The sequence below is a fragment of the Parasteatoda tepidariorum genome, chromosome 5 (assembly GCF_043381705.1).
Source record: "Parasteatoda tepidariorum isolate YZ-2023 chromosome 5, CAS_Ptep_4.0, whole genome shotgun sequence".
Lineage (NCBI taxonomy): Eukaryota > Metazoa > Arthropoda > Arachnida > Araneae > Theridiidae > Parasteatoda > Parasteatoda tepidariorum.
Genome location: NC_092208.1, coordinates 33166135 through 33185028, shown reverse-complemented (window position 1 = coordinate 33185028; position 18894 = coordinate 33166135). Strand labels below are relative to the sequence as shown.

Below are 18894 nucleotides of genomic sequence, written 5' to 3'. Positions count from 1 at the left end.
TATACAGGGTGTCTCAGTTAAGCGTTTCAGAACTTCTGAGAGGGGTAGGGGGCATCCTGACGACTCGAAATCATATAGCAATGTGGGGTCGGAAATGCTTTCCTGAAGCAGTGACGTACACAGAAGCACCATAAAGAAAAGAGACCGTAAGTGAAAAATCGTTTTAATAATGCATTGAAAAAAGCATAAGGCACATGGGTCAAAGTAAGTGTTCGAAGTTTCTGCCACCGGCGACAATGCACACCTCACATCTCCGGTGCATGGGCATCCGAACATTCTGCAATACTCCAGGCATATCTCGAATTTCCCCGGCAGCTACTGAGATTCTTGTAACCAGCTCCTCAGCATTGTCAACGGGGGTGTCATAAACCAGTGTTTTCATATGACCCCAGAAATAAAAATCAAGACATGATATGTCGGGTGACTGAGGAGGCCAACGCACTGGAAAGCTCGGTTGGAACTTACGAACAACGCCATCTACCGCGTCAGGAAAGCATTTCCGACCCCGCATTGCTATATGATTTCGAGTCGTCAGGATGTCCCCTACCCCCCTTTGAAGTTCTGAAACGCTTAACTGAGACACCCTGTATATATATATATATAATTTTAACATTTTGTCTTATATGCAGGTATATATGTACCTGCATATATACTATACTATAAATACCCGCATCTATACTACATTTAATTAAAGTTAGCATGAACGAAATTGTTTGATAGTTTCTAGGAACGATAATTATTTTAAATAATTGGAAAGTGAGGGAACAGTATTTTTCCCATAAACTATTTTATTTCATAAAAATTATTTGGCCTAGTTAAGTTTTCACACACTAAATATTTGCAAAAACATATTTTTATTAATGTAACAAAGAAGCGAATTTCTTTTTTTTAATAATTTTACTTTAAATGAGGAAGTGGCATGTATTAAAATATTTGCATTGACTACATTGAAAAGCATGCTCTATTTACAGTGGAATATTCTCAAACCGAGAACAAAATGACTTCTTTTTTTTTGCTACTATGCAAACAAGATTTTGTCAATATCAGCCACGTGCTGTTATCTACTGATCATATAAAGACTTGTTTATTGTTTTGTGAACACTTCCAACTCAGTTTCGGCTATTGCCTAAAACAGAGCTAGAAGTGTTCTAATTTATTAACATTTAAAGATAATAAGGAGGATAAAACTTTCTTGAAGTATACTTAAAAACTTTTATTTACAATCGATTTAAATACACATGGTGGGATGGAGCATAAACTCTTTTTTACTTGTCAGGATGTGTGAATAAAGACATACTAAGGGAATTATATCTTGCTTTTAAAAATATCTTAAAATTATATTTAAATTCGAATGAGAGAATAGTTATAGTTTATATAGGCAACTGAATAGCATTAATAGATATGGCTACTCTTTTTGATTTTTAAATTTAAAAAAATATGCTTTCAGGACTCCCAAAACATTTAATGGCCTCTTTTCTGTAACTACATTAGGAGTCAGTAAAATAAACTCTTTTAAGCAACAACAGGGAAAAAAAGAAAAGAAAACGCTTTTGAAAGCTAACTAATATCTATTTAGGACGACCGGACAGAAATATCAAAAATTTTTTGATTACTGGACAAAACTTAAAGAATGTGAAAGAAAATAATTAGATACAATTCAAAGTTTTATTAGGTAATAAAACTGTTTTCTTTTATGTTTTTTATCTCATCTAAAGCTATTTGGCTGATTCAATTTCAATGTTTCTTGCACACATAATTTTATACAACAGCGATATAATTTAATACAACAATGTAACAAAATATTTAATTGCGATAAATACATTGTCAAAGATTTTGAATATATATATTAAGAGTGACATTATATATTAAGAGCTATATTATATATCAAGAGTAATCTTATATATTAAGAACCATATATGATTACATAGCATATTAAAAACAAATTAGCTCATTGGGGGAGAGTCGGGTAGCCCGGCCCACTTAAGGAGTATTGCTTATATTTCTGTATAATATTGAGTAATAATCAATATTTTTGTATGTTTCCATTGTTTTATCATCTAATTAAATAATGCAAAAAGAATAAACCAAAAAAAAGAACAGTTTGACTTAAAAAAATAGAAATTTAAAAAAACATGTTTTTCAGCTCTTTTCAAAATGTATCAGGCCCAGTTACAAAAATTATGTGTTTTGACTGTTTTTTCAGGTGTAAATGAAAATGACCAATGTATTGACAATAGATAAACCTCGTTTATGATTTTTATAACAAAATTATTACATTTATTGCATATTTATATACTTTTAGTGAATTCTATCATTTAATAACAATCATTATTGANCAACAATATTTGTTGTTAAAAATGCATCTAACATTCAAATTTGAAGCAATAAAATAATAATCTTTGCAACCGTACATTTATCGACGAAATAAAATTGGGCGGTGATACCAGACATTCATGTGAGCGGGGTTTCCCGAAATCCAATTTTTTTGTAAATTTGTAATTACTTGAACAGTTTTTCACATATAAACTTCTTTCCTTGAGCAAAATAAACTTAAGACTACATACTTTAATGCTGTATGTATAGAAAAAATTATTTTTTTAGTGTTAAAATAAAGTTTAATCGAAACATTCAACCAATTTTTCTTAATTTCATGACTACTGTATTCAACATAATTTCAAAACTATTGTTTATCATGTTACCAGATGCATAAATACTTGAAACTTTGAAAATAATCTTTTATTAATATAACAATTAATGTCCGATGGCCCATTGACTTGAAAAAATATTCTATACATATGAAATTGACAGTGGGTGGGGGTACCCGTTGGGCGGGGCTACCCGACTCTCCCCTATATATTTTTTTGGATTGCAATGTAACCCGGAACATATTTTAAGATTTGTTTCAGTTCAAATTTACTGCATCAGATTCAAAATGATTAAATTAATACACTTCATAAATTATTACAAAATATTCATTGCCAAAGATTCTGAAAATATATATTAAGAGCGATATTCGATTGCTAAATATCAAGGATATTAAGAAAAATGATTTTGTAATTACATTGTATGAACGCTTATTCTTAATAGTGTAACAGATCCTGGAACATATTCTTCAATTTTTTTCTAAGTCAAATTAACTGCATCAGATCCAAAATGATTAAATTAACACACTTATTATAAATCTTACCCAAATTGATACATTAACGTCATAAGCATTTTAAGCGTATCAGAAATTGATCATTAAATGCAGTAACTACCCTCTCAATTTTTCCAATTGATCATTAAAAATGAGAGTAGCTTTATTTGAATTCATAGAATTGAAGATATTACTCCCATTTTGATCGTTAAAGTTATATCACAAGTAGTAAAGGAAATCATTTACTGCACCTGCTCCAGCATTTTAAAGTACCCTCTGCATTGGTTGTGCACGTTATCGGGGATGTGATATATATTTTAAAAACGTGAGGGAGGAAAAATAATACTATCGCAACTTTGGGGCCACCATTTGTCGCTCCTTACTAGACAGATTAAAACTTTCTAGCTGTTAAATCGTTCAAAATGGATGTCCTACTTGAAAAAAATCTAGACGCGATGATTGCTTTTTCAATTTATTTCCTCTGAAAGGAAGCGAGCTTTTACCTCATGTAAGCTTATGGAGGATAAAAATATAGGAATAAATGATTTGACACATTTTTTGAGATGATTTCATGATTGTTATTTAAAGGCTAGAATTTGAAGCGTAAAAATATGTTGTATGAATGTACTTTATCGCCATATTTGTACTTCATATCGAAATAAAATTTGTATGCATCATACTTTATCTGAAGGACAATAAATTATTTGATGCAAAAAGAAGCACTATGGCTATTTCTCGCACATTAAAATGCTTTTAATTTATTTGAACGGAATTAAATAATTTCATTTGTGTTCTACATTTTTCTAAGTTCGTATTTACTATAGGCACGATTATTGCTTTTTCAGTTTATTTCTTTACAGAAGCAGTAAGTTTTAACATCCTGGGATACAAAAGTGCATGAATAAATGATTTAATACATTTTTTAAAATGATTTCTTGATTATTTTTTAAATGCTAGAATTCAAATCTTAAAAACTTGATGTATGAATGTACTTTAACGCCGTATTCGTACTTTATATCGAAAAAATGCTTTGTATGCATCATACTTTATCAAAAGAACAATATAATATTTGCTGCAAAAAAGAAGCACTATCGATATTTTTCTGTCATTTATATGATTTTAATTTATTTGCACCGAATTAATTAATTTGATTGATGTTCAATTTTTTTTTTTAAGTTCTTAGTTACTAGACATGATATTTGCATTTTCAATTCATTTCTTTAAAAAAGAAGCAAGTTTTTACTTCCTGGATTATAAAAGTGCAGGAATAAATTATTTAATACATTTTTGAAATGATTTCTTAATTATTGTTTAAAAGCTTGAATTCAAACAGTAACGAAATATTTTGTATGAATGTACTTTACCGCCGTATTTGTACTTTATGCAGAAAACAAATTTGTATGCATTATATTTTACCAAATGATCGTTATTAGCAACAATAACAACTATAACTACTTTTTATGCATTCAAATGCTTTTAATTCATTTACATAGAATTAAAATTTTTATTTCATGTTCTGCTTTTTTTTAAATTCTTAACTATTACATTTCATGTTTGGACTTTTAACAATGTCTTTGAAAATGTCGTAAAACTATGCAATAATATATTTTACTAAAACCATTGCAATTTAGAGGTAATCATTTTGCTAGACAGATTGAAACATTCTAGCTGTTATAACGTTCAAAAGGAGCGTCCTACTGGAGAAGCAACCAGACATGATGATTGCTTTTACAATTTATTTCTTCTAAAAGAAGCGAGTTTTTGTATTAAAAAAGGATAAAAATATAGGAATAAATGATTTGATACATTTTTTAAATAATTTCAAAATTGTTACTTAAAATCTTGAATTCAGTTCTTAAAAATATGTTGCATGAAGTAAATATCTTTTCTTTAATTTTTATGTCGAAAAATATCGGTCTTCATCGCATTTCTTCAAAAGAATAGGAAAATATTCGAAGAAAAAGAAGCACTTTAACTTGTTTTTTTATGCATTTTAATGCTTTTAATTTATTTACATCGAATTAAATATTTTGTTTCGTGCTCCGCATTTCTTTAAGTTTTTAATTATTAAAATTCATGTCTGGAAATTTTAGCAATATCTTTGGATATGTCATAAAATTTTACAGGTTTTGCTAATTTTTATAATTTTGAGGTAATCAATTTTTTAGACATATTAAAACTGTTAAGCCGTAACTGTACCTGTTAAATCGTTCCAAATGGTTGTCTTACTTGAAAAAAAAACTAGACACGATATTTGTTTCTCAATTTATCTCTTGAGAAAAGAAGTAAACTTTTACCTTAAATAAAAGTATAGGAATTTAAAGCATTTTTTAATGATTTTATAATTGTTACTTAAAAGCTCAAATTCTTAAAAATATGTTTCATAAAATAAATAATTTTATAATTTTATATCAATAATTGGTCTCCACAGCATTGCATTAAAAAAATAGGAAAATAATGGCAGAAAAATAAGCACTTTAACTGTTTTGCACGCATTTAAATGCTTTTAAATGCTGATATTATTATTATTGAAATGTTTATAAAAAGTCATCTTTATATGAGTTTTACTTAATATGCGTTTTCCTATGGTATTTCGATTCCATTAGAATTTTGCGTGTTCTCTCCCCGTTTATTATTATTTTTATAGTCATGCATCAATTTTCACAAAGCGTAAGGAAATGTTTTTGCGAGATTTTTCTTTTTGATAAGGTAGATTGTCATTGTTACACTGGAAAATAATAAAAAAGAATAGATTGCCATTTAATCACTACAGTTTAACTGAATTGTTATTTTTAAATAATTAAGTTGGAAGAAACATGGTCTGTTAAATCATTTAATGAAAAGAAATATTATACAGTTTGTGTTGTCAAAGGAAAATAACAGTTTTTTTTCTTTTGTTGTCTTGAAAACTCTAATAGAGGGAACAAAGTTTTAAGAATTAATTACAGTCCTTACTCCGAAAATAAGTATCAATTTGTAAAAAAGAGCATAAAAATGGTTTATAATTTTTTTAAAATTTATTTCATTTTTTTTTTACATAAAAATGCACTATTGCTGAGACGTTAGTCATATTTGTTAACTAACTCTTCAAAGAAAGATTTTGTCAATGAAGAAGTGATTGTGTAAGAGATTTATGACAATGTCATGAAAGACAGTTTTTGAAATCTCTGGAAAAGTAATCACGCGAAACATTCTTATTATGGGCCGTCTGTTTTCGCAAATTCTCTCTCTCACGTAAGCAACCAAACTATCATTAACAACAGAAAGCTACCCATTATATACTTCGTTCTGAACTATGGTGTGTCCATCATAGAATTTTAGAACCCACTTTCTGATAATAACTTCACTTATCACACGTTCTTCATAAATCTCAACTACCACTGCAGTGAATGTAGAACATAACGGCATTAACTTTTCGGAAATGTTTCGTATTAAACAAAAATTGGTTAAAACAAAAAACATTTAAAGAAAGATATATTTTTTTAATTCTATTATACACTTATGATTCAAAACATTTCGACCACCCCCACAATTTTTAATCAATTCATCTGGGTGACGTGTTGGGCACGTGATTAAGATGGAATGGTATTTAACTGCTGTTGAAATCGGTAAGGAATCATTCTTGCATTTACTTTTGCAAATGATAGAAAAGCTGATTTTAATACTGATCTAGCAAATTTGATAGAGGGTGGATTGTGATGGCTCAAAGATTTGGAATTATTATTTTCGAAACTGTGTTTTTGGTAGGTTGCTCAGGATCTGCAGTTCTAAGTATTTTTGCTAACTGGATAAATGGTGAAACTTGCAGCAGTTGCAAGTTGTAGGACGTGAATGCATTATAAAAGAAAAGGTACACCGGATATTGTCATCTTGGTAAAACAAAATCTACGCCAGACAGCGGCTTAGTCAACAACCCGATACAATACAGATTCAAGTTCAAGTATTTTGAAAAACACAGGGACCTGCGGGATGTGGGATGGCGTACTCGTGTAACACTGCTGACCAAACCTCATCGTCAACTATGCCTACAGTGACCCAGGACCATGAATAAACCGTTAACAGTTGTCAGATCAGATGAATCACAACGTCTCCTTTATCACTTCGATGGTCGTGTCTGGGTACACCGTCTTCGAGGTGATTGTTTCTAGCTACAAGTATAGCAGGTCATACACACAGGTGGAGGCGGTATTATGCTGTGATAGTTCTTCTTATGGGTGACACGCACTGGGGCTCATAGTTGTAACAGAACACACCCTGTAAGCTGTGGACTATCTGCGTATATTGGCCAATCAGTTGAACTCATACATGACTTAGGATTTCCCAACTGGAAATTTAATCTTGCAGCAGAAAAACTCTTTAATTCACAAGGCTTAGATCATGTGTTTGATTGATTCAAAAACCAAAACTAGAAAATTTAAATTAATATCCTGGCCATCTAATTATCCGAATCTTAATCCGACAGAGCATATTTGGGAAGTCATAGTAAAGCAGCTTAGAGTTCAAATAACCGTTGCTTAAACATTTGGTATAACCTGTCCCCAGTTATCTAGCAAGAACTTGTAGCATTCATGCCACGGCGAGGTCTAGCTGTTTTTAAGGTCAATGGTGGCATAATGCGTTCTTAAGTAGGTGGTCATAATGTTTTGACTCTTCAGTGTAGATCAGTTAAAACATGCAGGTGTACTTTTAATTGCAAAACAAGCAGGGGGAAATATGTTATTTATAAATTTACGCTATAAGTCGACTGACTCAAAATTGTTAAGAGTATAAGAAAAATTTGTAGATTTTTTTTAACGCAATGAAAAAGCTATGAATTAAAGTCATACAAGTAAATAGTAAAAGTAAAGTACATGATTGAGCATTCTGCTTCTGACTTGTGAATCGTTACATTCCTATAAGCGCTTATACTTTTCCTCAGATAACGAAATAAACCTCTGCTGCTACAGGTGAAAGACTTCGCACAAAAACCCGCTGCTAAATAATGTTATCAGTCGCTGTTAAAAAAGTCCTAGTGCCATCGGAAAATGATGCGAAATTTTCATGGTTTATCACTTCTTGTAACCGAGAAGATACTGCATTTCCATATGTTAGATGAAACGCATGAAATGAACTACATTAGCACTAGAAAATCTGGGATTTCGATTACCCTTAAGCGACCACCGGTGTCGTTTTGACTCACCGACATAAAATATGCAAAATAATTATAATAACAAACTAATTGCATGACTAGTTTTAAGACTTTTTAATATTATTTCATGTAATTATCATATATTATGACCCTTTGTATCATAAGCAACTGAAACAAAGCAAATTGCTTAGTCTTATAAAATTAAGTAACGCAATAGCATTCATAAACATTAGTATAATAATCAAAATCGTAATTTTTGTAAGAATGCAACTTTTTTAACCATTATTTATTGCTTTTATGTATAGTGCCTTGATGCGGTGATATTTAATTTTTCCGATCACCATTTTCATGCAAGAGACACATATTTTTTATTTGCATTTCCATTACACTCTTTAATTTTGCCCTTTGTCTACGAGTCATTGTTTCAGAGTGTCAGCATTGCATAAGGTTTGAAAATCGAATGAAGTTTTTTTTCATGGGCAGACAAGCAATGCTATGTAAGGAAACCCTTAGACGTAGCAATTTTAGCATAATTCATTCCTTTCCGCTTAAAACCCAATAACACTGTATTCAAGGTCAAACAACTTTGTTATGGTACTTAAATTTGTCTTACTAATGGTATCTACTTAGTGAACTACCTTTTGTTGAAAGACAGCTATTCATAATGACAAATTGCAGTGGCGTCGAAATGGCACCAGCGGACGTTCTATGTATATTTAGTTGTTAAATCTCTCCTAATTAGGATAGAACCATAAAACTGTTTCACCATGTAATCACCATTAAAAATACTTAAATGTCACGAAAAAATTTCAAATTCCCTGCAAAAATGGTGAAAGGAGAACAAATTGAATAGACTCCAGTGTTCAATCGACACAGACAGGTGTTATAGTGTTAAAAAGGAGTTGGAATTTCCGAGCAATCATGGAGGCTGTAAGCCGATTTTCCTACTATTATATTAATCGTGTAATGCAGTAGAAAATGTTTTTCACTCTTAAAAAAATAGCGTGGATCATGAAAAAATTTTGATTTAAAGATCAGGTCTTCACGTACTAAAACTCAATCTTATTGGTTCGAGACGATTAAATTTAATTATATGAATTAATCGATTCAAACGTAATTAACTGTAATGAAATCGGACACAGGAGCTTACTTTACATTATATTTATTTGATACTTTATCTGAATAAAATGCAAGCGTCAAAATATAGTCTACTCAGAAGATAGATGAAATGTTTGGGTTTAGTGTTAATTTAAATTTTCTGCCAGAAAATGAATATTTCTTTTTATTAGTGTTGGTTAAAAGGAAACATGTGTCACGCATTTTGAAAATGTGAAATATCCATATTTATTGTACTTTTGAGTGTAATTTTAACACTTTTGCAAAAATTAAAAATTTCATTTCATGTTATTTGCTGTGATTTTTAATTTCCTATTTTAGGGGTATCCTGACGTTGATTCTCACACATCAAACAAGGCGCAAAAAACAAAAATGGTAAGAGGTCTTTCAGTCAGTTCTAATTTTACGAGAAGCCTACTTTCTAAGTTACTACTAACTTTAGTTATATATTTTTATTTATTCTTAACGACAGTTTAATCATGACTTTGCAGACCTAGCATTTTCAATGAAAATCAACTCCTAATATGTCATTAATTCTTTACTACCGTGTAATAATTATATTCGTTTTTGGAATGCAAATTTCTGGCACCTGGAGTTTAAAAATGATTGTTTTTTCCTCTTAGTTAATTTTATTTTACATCCAAATAAATAAATTTGAAATAATAGCAAGTATGGCAGGATTGATTTTGCATTAATCTCATTTATTGCATCAGTTAATAGTAAAATATAAATTCCAAGATGATCGTCTCAAAGAATCCGCAATATTTACCCCACAGTGATTAGACAGTGACAGTATTTGAAATTAAATACTCAAATTTATTTCAGGATTGGTCTATACTTTATAAAATAAACCACAGGTATCAGATCTATTATACTAGCCATGATGATCACCCATTTTAACACTGATGCTTAAATTTAAGGGAATTTTCATGTCTTGTGGATAACTCAACAACTCTAGGCTGTTTCAATTTAAATTTGATACAGGGATATTTTGATATAATACAAATAAAATAGCTATTCAAAAGCTATTATACACAAGGATGATGGTTCGCGGTAATCATTGGAGATGGAAAAGTTTAAAACAGAAATTAGAAAATCAAACATAAATAGATTAATAAAAATTTTAGTTTCCTATAAACTAGTGTTTAATGAGACACAGGTTACACACTAATTATTTTATGCATAAAATTAAACAGTTTGGATTAGTATGACAGATCAGTATTTAATCAAAAACGTAGAAAGTTTCTTATGATTTGATTATAAATTTTTTAACAGAGTAAGACTCAATTCAAATTACTTTCTACTAATACTATATCATGTTTATCATATGTATAAATAATTGTAAAAACCAACGTTTTCCGTGAAACTATTTTTCAATAAACATCTTTAATTATATACAAAAATGCTTGGACTTAAATAATCTTCAGATATAGTGATTATAAAGAAGATAATATAGTCATAGAGATATAATGAACAATTCCAAAGAAGCAATAAATACTTATACGATTTATTGACAGTATTAAGATATTAGTCATAAATAAAGGAGGATAATTCTAGATTTTTTAAACAATGCAATTCTAAATGTCTTCAACTAATATTAAAAGATAATAAATTTTAAAAAAATGGAGCAATTAAGTTCTTGTATAAAATTAGAGTTGAATTGTTCTATTTCATTTAGATAGTTCAAGCCATGAAGCGAAATATGCAAGCGACATTGAGGAAATAAAATTTCACATTTCATATTTGAAGGTCTGGAAACCAAATTTGTCGAAGAAAAAGTAAGTTATGAAAAGTATATGATACGGATTTGTTAAAGAAAAACTTTATCAAAAGTATGAAGGAAATTTTAAAAGTATGTTTCTGACACAAAAACATATTTTCTCTGAAAGTTTGCCTGCTTGTCGAATTTAACATACTCCCTTAACATACTTGAACTTATCTTTCAGAAAGAGTAAAGTAGTTAAGTGCGTTAAGTTAAGTATAATTAAGTATATTAGTAAAGATAATCCAATCCTGCGATTACAAATTATAAGGATATTCTCTTTTTTGCACACTTTACGGTCTGAAACAAAATGTCTTATTTAAATACATGTTATATAAATTCCATCTTATTTATAAAAAAATAAAATGCTAATTGGCTTTTTTTCGCAGTTTTAATCAAATTACGTCACATTTTGTATAGACTTCAATTTCTCTATGACTTTGCGTTGAATTAAAACAAATGTAACGGTTTTGAAACTTTCACTTTGTAACCATTCAGTAAACGCGAACTAAAATAAAAATTCATGAAATTTGCTTAAATATTTACTTACTAATGTTTTAAAATAATGCCTTTATTGTATAGGAAACATTTAAAAAATCCATAAATTCCAAAAAGAAAGAATTTTCTTTCTAACTATTTCTAAATAAAGTCGAAGGCATCGATTTTGAACTTTCATAAATTCTTCAGTTTAAAAAGAACATTTTTATTTGCTACGATTAGGTGGCGATGTGTTGCTTTACATAGCTTCATTATGTCATTGATTGAACCTATAAATTACCTACCTAAAAATGTCAAGATTATATATTTCTGGAATTTTAGTCATACAAGAGAAAAAAATACCTACAACAGCTATTTAAAATTATTATTTGAATGTATAAAAAGGGAAAAGGAAAGCAAAAACGTTATCAATATCTGGCATATCATAACTGAGGTTAATTATAGTGATTGATTGCAAAAATCGTATAAAAAAGCTTAACGATGTGATGAGGCTTCCACTTTCTTCATGTTTTTATCTCAACATCTGCATGAAGAAACATGAAGTTAAAACTCATTTTCATGCTTTTATTTCCGAAAATACTAAGATTGAGGTTAGTCAGAAAAATTAAATTTTACTTTTGTTTCTATTTCACAAAATATTTATAAACAATGTATTGCAAATCGGTAAAAATAATACAATAGAGATATAAGTTACTCTGCAATGAAGTAAAATCAGCGTTAAATGAAATATAAAATAAATCTCATTTCAGAATAAAACAGTGTTTTCATTTTTTAAGCTTTTAGTTAACCTCCAGGAAATGGTATAATGGTTTATAAAGCAAAATAATAGAATAACGTTAAAAAATTTGTCTAATTGCTTGATCTACTAGTTTAATAGTGCTATGAAAAAAAATTCACAAATCAAAGAACATATAATATTCTTGCAATTTATCATATTTAGGCCAGAATTCAATTAAAAAAACAAAATAAAAAATCACCGTTAAATCGTATTTTCGATATTTTTATACTTAAACGCACTGAATATGATAATAATTTTACTTTTAATGAACACAGATTATTTTTATTAATAATAATCTTTTATGTCCAAAATATATTGAGTTTTTTGGCTTTTTTTTACAGAAGTTTGTGATATTTTTATTTTTTTATCTCATGCAATGAATATATCGTTTGTTGCTGTTTATAAGACTTGAACAACAAGTACTTGGAAGATTAAATGAAAAATCCTCATTTTTCGTAAATTTATTATTTAATTTAAAAATTAAAAGATTCGTCATGAAATTGATTTATTAATTTTCAATGTGCACAAATTGTCTTAGTATTTATTACATTTAAGTACATTTAAGAGTGAACGTTAGTTCACTCTTAAATGTATCAAACAGTGTTAAAGATATAAAATCATTAATTATTCTAAACAAAGGCGTAGCATACTCTCAAAAGATGCAACATACATTCATTATATGTATTACATTACAAGAGGCGTTGCATTCGTTTGTCGTTATTTATATAATTTTCTGCTGACGTTTATTATTTCAACAAAAAACTGTTTATTTTTATAGCTGAATTTCAGAATAATATTTACGTAAGCGTACAGTTATTTTTAAAAGCATTAAATATAATAATTTTTGAAATTTATATCTACATTTCCTGTATAATGATCTTATAAAAGATTCCAGTCATGAACAAATTTATTTAAATCAAAGCGCATTATATTTGCGCTATTGCAAATTACATTCATCGAATACAAAAAAAAGAGAAAAAAAGCAATTTATGGCTACTCTTAATATCAAAATATATAACCTTTGTATGCTTGTGGAAAATACTCATACACATTTTTAGGAACAAGCAAAAACAAAGTTTTTACTTCAAATTTGAAGTATTAAATAGGAAACATCTATAATTACGTTAAATGTTCAATAAATGCAAAACGAAATTGCTGTATAATTTTTTTTCGGATATTTGCTGGATATTTAGCTAAACTTTATTCTAATCTCACAAAAAACTACTCTTATAGATGGCGCGTTTATAGTATATTTTTAATAAATTACGTAATAACGCATCATTAGAAAATAAAATTATATACACAGAAAATATAAACTATCTTAAAGTAAAATTAAACTCTCAAATTCAAAAAAAAAAAAAAAANAAAAAATCAAAAAAAAAAAAAAAAAAAGGAAGAAAACACTTCCAAAAGTTCCCCGCAATTTCCTAACACCTCCTCATTAACCATCAGGCGACACTCTCACTTTCGAATGACTTTGCCCCAGTAATACACCCACTTGTAGATCTTACCTGCAGACGAACTTTTCTAAAGAACGGAGCAAGAAAATCCAATAAACAAGTGATTATACATACCCACTTTGACCACTGCCGGTAAGGCAGCAACATTAGTAACCATAAGGATTATACACCAAAGGTGTATACCCATTTCTGTGGGTCGTGCTTTGTTTTGGAGGTTTCATCAAAACTTTAGTACTCTCTAAGTACCAGGGCCACGATCACCATCCTCCATGACTACTGAAGACATGCCTTGGATCAGAAGGGGCATACCCATAGTGTTCGGTTGTTTCCATGACAACAGAATCCCTTTCACTGTGTCCCTCTATCGGTGAATGTCTCATTCCAACATCTCCAAAAGGAACGGGCGTGGAGTTGTTTGGGGGTGTTCGTTAATCAGATTTGTTCTCAAACTTTAGATGGGATGGTATTCCGAGTCACCTCACCTTTTGGTTTCCGGAATAAAAATGGTGGATGGTGCTTTGATTTCCTTTTTGAGGGGATAGGATAATATAGTTTTATTTACGTTGTTGAAGGAATTTTGATTTGAATGTATCAAATATGTTGGAAAGAGATCTTTAAATTCTCTAAAAATAATATTGATATTTTTCTGGGTAGAGGAGATGTTTTTGCATTAAAGGCAATGTCATTTTCCAAATATTTGACAGTTTTGTAATGAAAGTTTTCTTACTTTGTACTTACTTGAATTTGGAATATTTAAATCTTATAATACCATGATTTAAATGTTATTAAAAAGATATGTTGCCTCTTTAAGAAATTCTTAAATTATAGAATTGTCGCAACAATATCTAAGTTCATTTGCCTTATTTTTGTTTTTCATTTTATATCAAAAATACGATTTGAATTCAAACCATTTAGGCTTTAAAATTTTTTATAGTTTGCACAGATATTTTCAAACTTTTTTTTCTTTACTGAATCGTATATATCGCTCTATTGCGTTGCATTGAATTTTAGATCATTGTTTGTTGCATTACGTACACCAAAATACGGTGTAACAATCGAACAATTAAATAATTTTATTTAAATAATTAAGTCAATATGAAATAGCAACAGAATTAAAGCGATATTTTACTCAATGTTAATTTATAATCTTTCAAATCTTAGACCACTTTCTTAGTAATCAAATGAACGCTAACACATTTTATGAGAATCAAACCAGACATGTCACATTCTATGCAACAAAACAAACCGCAATACCCTTATCATGTCTCATCTTCACCCATAAGATTTTCAGTTAACTTTACTTCTGAAATCTGAAATCCTTAGAATAGTGAACGCTGACATTCGCATATTCCTTTTAGTAAAAATCCAAATAAAATGAATGTCGGCATACACATACTTCGGTTAAAGACCGAATCAAAGAGTATCGACATTCGCATACTTAATTTGTTGAAAGTATAAATATAGCGAATAATGTTTTTTTTTTTTCATCCACATACACTCGTAAGTAAAAACCTGAAGATACTGAGTATTTACAATCAGATATTGTAGTGAAAAATATAGAACATGTAGCCTTTGAGATGCAGACTTAAACAGACAAGTAAAAGAACAAATAAATTACTGAACGTAATTAATGCTTTACTCAAAAAATTTTGATATATATTGATTTAATTTTTTACCATAATTAATTTATAATAATTAAACCATGCGCTAATAGGTTTATTATAAAATATATCATCACAAATGTTGATATTTGCAAGTTGCATGACTGATAAATAAAAATAATTTCAGAAACTCATTAGAATGACTAGTCAATGTTGACTGAGCTTTACGATTAAATATACAATTTAACTAACAAAGCTTATTGAATGAAACTCATTTAGCTTTTAGCACATTAGCACATTGCAAAGCTTTTACTAACACCAATACACTCTTGTGCCCTAATGGATAAGTCATCGGTCTCCTAAACCGGGGATTGCTGGTTTGAGTACCGCTGAGAGTAAATTGTAATTATTGAGCTATGGTGGACCAGGTGATGGAGCGTTCGTTTTCCAATGAGGTGTACCGGGTTTGAATCTCAGCGATGGCTGGTCGATAAGCACCCCGGCTCGCACCGACCACAGTGTTCACATAAAATTACCCCCTGTGGTAGACTGATCATGGGTTAGAGTCCCCTTTCCGGTAGGCTAACCATTGGTGGTTTTCCTCTCCATGTTAAGCAAATGAGGTTATGTTCGCTCAAAACGTCCTCCGCATAGGCAAAGTTCTCCCAATCAATCCTTCAGATCTAAGAGTTCCCTTGTCTTATGGATTGGGTAAAAAATTGCACGTTTACGAAGTTGAACATTAGTAATCGTAAAACCAAAATCAGGTTGGCTGTGCAAGGACGGTAATATAATAAAATAATAGTAAGAAAATGCGCCAATATGTTCTCAGCTAATGAAAAATTTCCGTTCTCCTTGGTTTGAAAATAAAATTTCTTAAAATTTCTAACATTTATATAACGACTAAAATGCTGCTTCAAAATTAGTGTTGACGCTGAACTAAAAATACCAGCTTCATCAAAGAAAACCATTTAAAGCAAAAAAATAAAACAATTTTTTTTAATAATTTTTAGTATTTCTATAAATAAATATTAAAATGAAATATAATCTGTAAAATAAAATAATGAATATGTTGCAAAGCTCAATTTGTTTTAATTTTTAGAGTTTTGAAAAAAATAAAATAGTACTCCCTAACAGGAGGAGCGTTGATGGTTAAAAGACACAAACTACATGACATAATTTTGACCTAATACAGAAGAGAAATAAGAATAATAAAATACAATAAAAACTCATCATTTTCCTTATAATAATACCATATAAGTAAAGCGAATTTTTAATATGATAAAATTGAACTCACATAACCTGCAATATAATTTTAAGCAAGAGTATGCTATATTAATTGAAGTTACATGTTTTTAAATATTATTTATAATTTTGGATTAAGTTCATATCATCTTTATCAGGGACCTCCTATGTTAATTATGAAAACAAATGTGAAAAATGTCAATATAGTGAACAACTACTGTTTTTGGAAAATGAAGAGCGTTTGCGAACCATTTAACACACACCCACCAACAAATTTTGTTTTCAATAGTCGTGAAAAACGTACATTTAAATTTCTGGGAGATTTATTTTCAGATCGGAATAAGTTTGATATACCTTGACTTTTGCAATAATTACAGTAAAATTACTGCATAAGTCTAATTAAATAAATATTACTATAAAAATTATTGTATTAGAATTTACGGTGAGAAAGGATTTTTAAGATAAAATGGATTTTACGGATGCAGCACTCGAAGTTCCGGTACTTTATACCGTAATTTAATACAGACTTTTTTTAAAGTTTATTTTATGATGATAATCCTTTGAATTATTAAAAAAGGTGAAAACACATAAAATATGCAAATTAATTAATTTAATAATATAGACAAAATTTCCCTATAAATTGAGTTATAGAAGTTCGACAGAAAAGAATTTAAAAATTTTGAAATTATCAAACAGTATTTTTTCAATAATGTGCATGGAAGATTAATTTTTTAAACAAAGATTAACAATTTTAATAGCAAAAAATTTGTAACTGCATACAGATTTTAATAAAAATTAATTCAATTCTACGATACCAAGCCAAAAACCCACTGCAAATTCTAAACACCATTTAAATACACAGAACTACAGCATCTATTCATTAGGAAATATTAATATATGTAGTAATATATTAGAAAGCTATGCATTAGAGTTATAAAGTATAGTTAAGAAGATGAATGTAATTCAACTTTTATGCACTGATTGTATTTTAGAGATCTTTAAATTTGATAAAAACAAGAAATAAATGATAGCAGGGGGGAAAAGACTATTTGTAACGAAACTATTTGTTTATCTTTTTTTGTTATTCTACTATAATTTTTTCTATCTCACTGTATTTATTTTTCTCAATGTAAAATATTCTGGATCAAATTACGGAATAAAATACAGGCATTTTGGGTGCAACACCTGTAAAATCCATTTAACTGTAAAATCCATTTTTCCCGTAAAATATTATACCCAATTTTTTCAAAAATATTTATTTTATTACAGTGATTCAGTAAATTTACGGTGATTATCATTGTAAAAAAAGGGTATATCAGATATTTTGATTTGTAACATGTTCAAGCAAAAATACATTTTACCGTAAAAAGTACCGACTCAAAAGCTCAAAAAGACTAAATGTCTATTTATAGCATTGACAATTAAAATGATAAGGATATACCTGCATTTTTTTCAGACTCTTTTAAATAACAGATTTTTCAAGTTTAGTTAGATAAAAAGAAAAAAAAAGTAATTTCATTACATTTCTGAAACTAAAAATAAAATGTAAGCAATTCCGATAAGTAACACTTTGTGAAACTTATAGTCAGTCAATATTGTTGAAGTTGAGAGTTTGTTGTACAGCATAAAAGACATAAACGGTGAAGAATTGTTGGCGTCCAATGTCTGTATCATCTTTTCATAGCTGACTGATTTTGTAAAGATCCCTCTTCCTTTATGCCTTTGTTTGCTGTCACTTTCTGAAATGGCCTACTCGGCATAAATTGCTTCCCTCCTTTAAGCAAGGGAATCTTATCCTCAATTTCAAAAATGCATCTCTTTCAAATTGCCGACGTCTCTACTCCAATTTTGGTTGCATAACTGATATCCTTTCCAAATATGCCAGCAATAGTTTGCATGATGCATTTCTACTTCACTACTTTGTTGCTTACCATTCATGGAAACTCTTGTAATGTGAAATGCTTTGATGTTATATTGTTGCATGAAAAACTCTAATGTAGTCGATATACAATTTTATTTTTATCTTAGACAGGATGCTTTCATGAAAAACCAATAAATGATAGATGGATCCTTAGATCCTTATTGTAATTGCGTCGAATATATATATATACATATCTATCTATCTATCTATCTATCTATCTATCTATATATCTATCTATATATCTATCTA

The 18894-nt window shown here is 29.2% G+C and overlaps 1 protein-coding gene and 1 long non-coding RNA gene across 6 annotated transcripts in view; one reads left to right on the top strand and one right to left on the bottom strand.

Annotated features, from left to right (window-relative positions):
• The window catches only part of LOC107450782 (glutamate receptor ionotropic, kainate 2-like), a 104790-nt gene extending 90596 nt beyond the window's left edge, over positions 1 to 14194 (bottom strand). For 3 of the 5 annotated variants that reach the window (XM_071181265.1, XM_071181266.1, XM_071181263.1), the window contains exon 1: positions 13993 to 14164. In XM_071181265.1, the coding sequence (XP_071037366.1) occupies positions 13993 to 14065 (73 nt within the window). In that variant the 5' untranslated portion in view covers positions 14066 to 14164. Of the gene's footprint in view, positions 1 to 13992 lie in introns of all 5 variants that reach the window. The other 2 variants (XM_071181264.1, XM_071181262.1) reach the window with 2 other exon arrangements.
• The window catches only part of LOC139425692 (uncharacterized), an 11878-nt gene continuing 2683 nt past the window's right edge, over positions 9700 to 18894 (top strand). Inside the window, exons 1-2 of the long non-coding RNA XR_011636840.1 lie at positions 9700 to 9755; positions 11059 to 11158. This is a non-coding gene — a long non-coding RNA (uncharacterized lncRNA). The remainder of the gene's footprint in view (positions 9756 to 11058; positions 11159 to 18894) is intronic.